This window comes from Euprymna scolopes, chromosome 2 (assembly GCF_053919585.1).
Source record: "Euprymna scolopes isolate OS-2025 chromosome 2, ASM5391958v1, whole genome shotgun sequence".
Taxonomy (NCBI): Eukaryota; Metazoa; Mollusca; class Cephalopoda; order Sepiida; family Sepiolidae; genus Euprymna; species Euprymna scolopes.
The window spans coordinates 109,159,199-109,167,847 of record NC_136483.1 but is presented as its reverse complement, the minus strand read 5'-3'; the positions used below and the strand labels follow the sequence as shown (position 1 = coordinate 109,167,847).

Genomic DNA, 8,649 nt, shown 5'->3' with positions numbered 1-8,649 from the left:
TTATATATATATATATATATATATATATATATATATATATATATATATATATATATATATATATATATATATATTAGCATGTATGTTGTTTTGGTGTGTGTGTGTATAAAATGAAATATATATATACACTTAAGACGTGACATACGCGTGTATATCATATATATATATACATATACACATATACTATATATACATATATATGCATATATGATTATGATTATTTACTGTAATAATTATTAAATACCTAGACTTTTTTGTTTTGTTTTTTGTTTTTTTTTTAATCCCGTTATGTTTTTACCTCTTCGAACTCATTATTTACCCGCATTTGTAAGGAATATTTCCTCATTCCTCGAACGAAAACACGTGTATGAACTGTACACGTTTTTCGATTGCTCCAGCTATGTTTTTTTTTTTTTTCCAATACAATTGTTCAGTACAACTGCATGACACAAGAGAAACCTTTTTTATTTACTATTAAATCGTAGTGAGGAGAGATACATTGGTAAATGTACTTTATTACAAGAACAGCGAGAAAAGAAAAGAAAATTCTATAAATCTATTAAAGAAGAGAAAGATAAAAACAAAGAGACGGAAAAACCCGAACACCTCCGGACTCAGCAAAAAAAAAAAAAAAAAAAAAAAAAAATGACGTCATTGTGTTTGGATATCGTCGTAGCGGTGAGAGTAGTAAACAAAAACGCGGCAGTGAAAAGTGGGAGTGGCCATGAATAATCAAAACTTCCAGCAATGACATCATTTGCTCGCCGCTTCCGGTGATGACGTATTTCGCTCGGGCCCGTAGATCATTTCTTTTTTTCTTCTCTCTTTCCTTCTTTTTTTACTACAACGGCGGAGCCCATTCATGGTTTTTCGCAAGTGCGAGTGAGTGTTTGTGCATACAAAGGAAGAAGAAGGAAAGGATAAAACTCCTGACTCAAAAAAATACAGGGAGGTTTAAGCGGTGAGTAACGAAGAAACGAAAGGGAGGGAGAGCAGTTCGTATCTCTCTTTTCTTTTTTTCTTCTTTTTTTTCTTGTTCGCTCGGCCTTAAGTTGTAGCTTAGCTACTACGAGTCAGTCTTCGCCAGGCTAGCGTTGCGTTAAGACACGCACTTCTCAACACAAGAAAATAACGAGAAGGCCGATACATATGATAATATACGCGCGACCAGAGTTGCTGAAGACTTAACTGCAGCAACTTTATTTTTTAATATATTTCAACATATATATATTCATAACAATTGTTGATATATACAAGAACAATTTTTTTGAAAAATAATTTTGATACCTCCCCCTGAAAAAAGAAACATATCGGGAATCTGGACAATAACACAGATAACAAACATCGTTATGTTTATATATCAAAACAATAGGGCAATGAAATCACATTTATCCATCTAAGTTTTTATGTATGATTTTAGACAAAAGTTACCAAATTGTGGAATCGACATTTCTTGTCTTATCTAAAAATCGTAAACAAAAACACAAAAGAAAGTAAAATTGTTAACACCTGATACTTATACGGTGCTCATGCTTTCAGAATACGGAATTATATAGATCGGTTCTCTGTTATTTATATTAAACAAAAAAAAAATCGTCACCGATGCTAAAAAGCTTTGAAGTATTTTAAGAGCTGAAAACGATCACGCTACCACAAACTGCTGGCTAGATATATACATATATATATATAAACAAACTTAGGCCAGTCGCGATACTTTTTTATGCCGACATGAAGAAAGACAATCGTTAGTCGAAGGTGGGCCTCAGGCCGCGACCCTCGTGCATACAATTTCATAAGGAATATAAAAACAAACGGATCTCACTATTCGTCATCGTTATCATCGACAACATCTTTTTGTTTATTTTTATCATCTTTTCACTGGATTAAAAAAAAATCTTGGATTGATTATCATTATTTAAAAAATTAATAATAATAATAATAATAATTTAAGATTCAGAAGTTGTTGTTTTCATTCTCCGAGCATTTATTTTGTGGTTTTAGACAAAAAAAAAAAAGAAAAAAGAAAACAAACTAGCATTTTTAAAAAGTTTTTTTTTGTTGTTGTTTAAACTAATTTATGAAACAATAACAAGAAAATATTTATTTAAAAAAAAAAAAAAAACAAAGAGAAGAAAACCAAAACAAGATGCCCGATTCCGGTCAAATAGATATTCTCACCCCAACGCTGAGTTTGCCCGAGCGACGACGGGCTGGCCTTAAACTTGAGTTCGGTTCTCTAAATGTCGTGGCAAAAAAATGCAAACTCGAATCACTGTCATCGTTCGATCTCAACTCCGACGTAGGACTGTCCGACGTCTCCACGAGCCCCTTCTCCACGCGAACAATCACATCCCACGAACTTGCGAACCGTCTGTCGAACGGACGGGCCAAAAACATGCTGATTGTAGACTGTCGGCCGTTCTTGGACTATAGTAAGGCCCACATCCGGGGTTCCATAAACGTAAACTGCATCGACAGACAAAATCGCAAAAGGCTACAACAGAAGGGCAAAGTGGCCCTCATAGACTTGGTCACGACGAAAGAAGGAAAAGATTTATTCCGGAAACGCGCCTCAAAAGAAATCATTGTTTACGACGATTCGACGGACGATACTCACTTAAACATGGACACTGCTATAACATCTGTGCTAAGTCTGTTGTTCTGGGAAGGCAGAGAAACATTGGTTTTAAAGGGTGAGTCATACTATTACATGTTCTTTCGTTTTTGTTGTTTTTTTATTTATTTATTTTGTTTATTTGTTTTGTTTTTTGGGGGGGTTGCATAAAACTCCCTCGCTAAAAATAAAAATAAAAATTCTAACCTGTTCTTATTTAGAATTCAACACGAATTAAAAAAAAAGAGAGAAAAAACAATAAATAAATAAATAAATACTAAAAAATATTTATGATCTACATACCCGTCCCAGAACGGAATGCTACATTCCAAAATTCACGTAAACTAATCAAGTAGTTTTATTTTTATAAAGAAAATCATTTTTAAACAATCTAAAAGCGATTTATGTGAACTCGGTAGCATTACAAGGCTGATCTCGCTTAAAAAAACAAGTGCAGATAACCCCACAACAATTAAAACTTGCGGGATAAGCCTTGTAATGCTAATGATTTCACATTAATCACTTAAAAACGATTCCATTTATGTATTAAAAAAAAATTACTTGATTAATTTTGTTCCGTCATGGATACGTACATCGTAAAGATTTTTCTGTATTTTTTTTTTATTATTATTTAGGTTAACTTCTGGACAAGCACTTTTTTTTTTATTCCCCACTTACTATTGCTAAACTCATCAGAGCTCAAATTATCCAAAAAGTTCTTTCTTTCCTCAATAAACTCACATTGCTTTTAGTGTCTTTTTTTACGATCACGTATAACTCAAACTTAAGTTCTTTGATGTTTTAATAAAACATAACTTTGATATAGAGACACACATTAACAATGCTCTTTGCCTTCGGAGTTCGAAAGTCATTTTGAAGCATTCTAAGCCTACAAATAGGAAATAATGTATGTCTTGGGAGAAATTTTATAGACAAAGCTCAAGTACTTTCGTTTCTAGATCAATTTGTATTGCAGGTGTATAAGCGTGTTTTTTGTTGTTTTTTTTTTATTGTAGTTAACAGAATCAAAAAGGGTTTTTAAAGAAACGCAAATATGCAACAAATAAATCTTACCAAAGGCAAGATCAGTTAATATTCTACCTACTTGAATAAGTTTATTTGTGTTTTAATATATTTTAAGGTGTTTTTTTGTTGTTGTTATTGTTGTTCAAAACAATCGAGTGCCTACTCTGTTCAGTTAGAATGGACCAAACATGGCTGCCATAAGCATTGCACGAGGACCTTTGATAATAGCTTAAAAATCGAAAATTAAACAAAATACTGAATATGACATTTTTAACATTATGCTGACATGAACGTGTTTAACCACTATTTTGTTTAATTTTTTATTTTTTATTGTTCATTGTCGTACCTGGTGCAGTTGTTGGCAAAATAAAGTTTATTCCCAATAGCAAGTATGATGTTGTATTTTCATTTATATTGTTTAACTATTGCCCGACGTTGATATTTCCACGGGTACAACGTTTCAGCCGATGTATTCGCCTGTATGGGTTGCTTCTGTAAACTGTTTTTGTTATGGTTGTTTCGTTTTTATGTATTTTTTTGTTTCTATATAACCAGTGATGTATATTGGTTAATAGTCTACTTTTAATATTTCTTACGTAAGCCTATGTAATAAAATTATAATATTTTTCTTTCATTTAAGGATAATTTTATGAATATAGAAATAAAGATAAATTGGTAAAAAAAACGCAGTTTAGTGGCTTGAACACAATTATTATGAAAAAATTGTGTGCGTGCGATAAATATTATTTTATCTTGTTTGTTTTTTGTTTAACAGAAAATAAAGAACCATTTCGAGTTAGAATCTACTTAGTATTACGCTTGCAATCTTAAGAAAAACACGATTGAAATGTGTTCATATGTTAAAATAATCGCTAGAAAAGAAAAACAATGGAGTCTTCATACAAACGGAAGTTAGTGATGATTGCAGCAATGCAGCATATGTACACATTTCAAGCGTGTTGTCCTGAAAGACTACAAACGTGATACTAAATAGGTTTTAACTCGAAACGGTTCCTTCATTTACTAATATTTAACTAGAACAAGATAAAACATTTTTACTTTTTTTTTTTTTTTTTTTTTGCATTCTGTTTAAGCCACTAAACTGCGGTTTTACTAGAAATTCTGTCAAGGTACCACAGTTCGGTATAAGAATTTCTTAATTCGATTAGGAGGTACCCAAATTCGAGAAGTTGCTCCCAGAGAAGACCGGGATTACATCGGCCGAAATGCTGTGGCTATAAAAAGGAATATGAAAATCACAGCCCGAATAATCGAAAACGTACTACCGTTGTCTTGAAAGTTGTACATACTTGAAAAGACAACAAAATTCTCAGCTGCTGCTGCTTCTATGGCCTAGTAAACTTAATGATGACTAATGCTTGCTTTTTGGTACACTACATTCGCGAGACGAATGTTAGTTTCTCCTAGTGGCACTTGTCATCTGTTCGACTAAATACGGTGCGTGATATCATAGAACAAGATGGGCGCCTTGGGCAGTCCGTAAATGCATGCATTTAACTTTGTTTTTCAAATCTATTTTTTGTCAAAAAGCTCTTCAATTCGTTTATTTGCCGTTACAAGCGCTCAAAAATAAAACATGCTTAAAACCCGACTTCGAAATCTTTTATGCGATCTCCTTTTTTTCTTTTGACGTCGCTAGTCTTTCTCTGCTCTGTCGTTATTTTCATGGTGGGTGCTCGACTGAGTTTCAATCTATGGTGCCCCTTTCCTTATACAACATTCACTACAAAAACTCGTCTAGCTACAACCATTGCAGATAATGTCACTCTCTCCCTCTGTGTATCTAAAACAAAACGGAATTTACATGAACAATGTTTCTTTCCTAGAATTCCTCATCTGTGGAACACGACACAACACAGATGCTTCCAGGTTGAATATAGCATTGTCGTTTTCAAATCCAATGCTCACAATTTTTGTCTCTTGTGCATTGCTGTATCGGGAGAACCGTTTTGGTTTCAAATTGAAGAGTGCACATCAGGAGGAGACAACTGGGAGTATCGAAAATATCAACAACAATGCAATAACACGAAATAAAACATTAATTAAAGAAAATTCTAATAACACAAAATAGAAGTTTTTATTATTATTAATGCGTGTGAGTTATACAAAACAAATGTAAGTTGTTAAAATGTATGACTTTTAAAATTTATAGTTTTGAATCCCTTGGCCTTTTGGGTCAAGATCAAAGTGTAGTATCTGTTATTCAGATGATGCACTTCAATTTCTTGTTCTCTGTCGGTGGAGGAGGAATCCTTCACGACTGAGATAATTTTTATTTTTGTTCCTTTTCTCCACATTAAAAAATGACCCTGGTGTCTAACTCTGCCCCGTGGGGAGACATTGTAAATAGGAATCATTATTGGAATGCGTGTGACTTTTAAGAAAACACTATCTTTTTCCCCCAAATTTTCAATTTTATGTAATAAATTCCAAATTGTGACATTTTCGTCACAAATAAAATATATATGATAATTCAACTCATTGTTGCTCCCCTCTGTTTTTCTGAAATTGCATTGTCTTCCCCTGATGTGCGCTCTTCAAATTAAAACCAAAAGAAAAGCTTTCCCGTAACAGTATTGCACAAATATACATTTTATTTATTTATTGCTGAGCCGTCCCTTTCTAACTAGTTACAACCATCGTTGCTAATGTCCTTCGATGTTTCACTAACCACATATATAACTTAATAACCCTTAGCATCGAGTTGACTTTGAGCCTTGATAAGTGTTAAGAGAAGCATACACGAACCATAATAAGCAATCCCTTTAAAGTAAACGTTTATTCAAGCTAGAATTCACTTTATATTCAACAGAGTACAGCATATATTATGCCTCCATTCTTGTTCTATACTGGGTCATTTTGTATTGTTTTCACCTCGATCCATGTTAACCCTTTTGGATGAGTTGTATATCCCCACCGGACCTTCAACTTAAAACCTGACCCTATTTCTAACCGTATCTTCCTTAAGAGAGGCGGGCAATTACTAATTACTCTCAAATTTTGAAGGGTCGCGAAGTTAAGTAAACACATGCCGGACACCTTTTTACATATCAAAATGGCTGACTTGTTCTGAAACTCGAAAGAACTCCTAAGCGTGTTATCAAAATTGCAAGCGTTATACTAAACAGATTTTAACTCTAAATAGTTCTTCATTTACTATTATTTAACAAGAACGCCAAAAAGTATAAAACGAGGTTTATCGTTTGTATGCAATTGATCGCATTATGTCAAGGCCACTAAACTGCAGTTTTACCAGAAAGTTTATAAATATATTACGATTCGTTTGGGGCTCTAATAGAAATGAGAACATTACATTTCGCATGCGTTTTGTTCGTATCAAATAAACGTTTTACCAAGGAAGTCTAAACATGGTTTAAGTGCAAATAAACAAAAAAGTCGATAATAAAAATCATAAACTGCAAAAGAAAGAGTAGCTGCAACTCCTACGCACAGGTGAGAAGGAAAAAATGTCGACAGTTGTTTTCTTTCTTCGTCTGTAAAGAAACCAATTGCTCATCAACACTTCTCTGATCACGAGTAGAAAGATGACTTTGGGTTTATTTTCAGAAGCTCCGTAACTCTCGCTTTTATACTCCCTATTTTATACTTAAGTCTTCAAAATCGATAAGCGACGTTTCTGACAAAGGGGGAAGAATTGTTGCTTTCTGCGTTGGCTATTACTTTCAGTTGAATGGTATCCGGAGATTTCCGTTCTCTCATAGTATTAATTTATCAATCTCATTAATCTTTATCCTTGAGTGTTTTCTTTTAGCCTTGATAAGTTGTAACCTGTTAGTAAATAAAGATGTATATGTTGTAAAATAAACTGTAGCCCAAACGCGTGCAAAAATATCGTTCACGTTTTTTTAACAAACTCGCATTTAAAAACAAACAAAAACTAATAGGTGGTGGTGGTGGTGGTGGTGGTGGTGGTGATTGCTATTAGCGACATAAATTATATTAATGGAAATACAGTTAGGAAATTAATTAAAAAAAAAAAAACTTCGTTTACCTATTGATTTTTAACATATTTGCGTTAAAAATGTTCAATAGAAATATTTACTAGAAAATATGAGCACTAGATATTTGTTCTGGGTAAAATATAACCAATGGTAGACATGTTTGTTTTAACTTAACGGTTTCAATTAAAGTAGTATCCGGTCCTCAGTCTTGCACTTTACATCCAGAATAAAGCAAAATACCTCCCACTTTTTGCTTCATTCACAACCGATATCTACGGCAACCTTAAATTCTTTTATTTCTATATTAAATATTAAACACTTAAAGCAAATAGGTCACAAACGTGTACGTAAACATAAAATGCTTTGTTTTTGACTAAGTTTTCAACAGTATTTGCTTTAAATAATTTACTTCGCCAATACTAATGTTAACCGGTATGTATTCAATATGAAAACTTGGTACTACTTCTTTCTAAACTTCTAAATGGGGAATGGAGTTACGATGACAACATCGTTTGAATTGGTCAGCGGATAAATTAAGACATGCGCTCATTCCCGGGTCAACGTCTTGAGAACGGTTAAGCGTAAATAATAAATATCATTTGCATATTTTTATGTTTGTGAATGTCTATGTCCAAAATCATCCGCAATATTATTCCACGCATGCTCATGTAGAAACTGCCTATATAAACGGGGGGGAGGGGCGTCTCTTTCCTTCAATACTGCCTCTTTCTCAAAAAAAAAAAATAAGTTGCTAGACTTTCTCTACTCTATTGCTAAATTTGTGATAGGTTCTCGACTGAGCTCCAATCTATTGTTCCACTCGTCAGACGTTTGCAATAAAAACTTGACTAGCTACAACCGCTGTAAATAATGTTTCTTCCTACCTCTGTGTACCTAAAACTAAACGGAATTTCAAAGGAACACAATACCACGATGCTGCTTCCCATGTGACTACAACATGGTTGTACTCAATTCTAAAGTTAACAAATCCTTGTTGAGCTGTCCTCTTAAATAATCACACCTTGC

At 33.4% G+C, this 8,649-nt stretch overlaps 1 protein-coding gene across 1 annotated transcript in view; it reads left to right on the top strand.

The window, feature by feature from the left end:
- Nucleotides 1-990: 990 nt before the first annotated feature.
- Nucleotides 991-8,649, top strand: part of LOC145294166 (dual specificity protein phosphatase 10-like) — a 33,159-nt gene continuing 25,500 nt past the window's right edge. Inside the window, exon 1 of the mRNA XM_080141274.1 lies at nt 991-2,693. Within this exon, the coding sequence (XP_079997400.1) occupies nt 2,147-2,693 (547 nt within the window). The 5' untranslated portion in view covers nt 991-2,146. The remainder of the gene's footprint in view (nt 2,694-8,649) is intronic.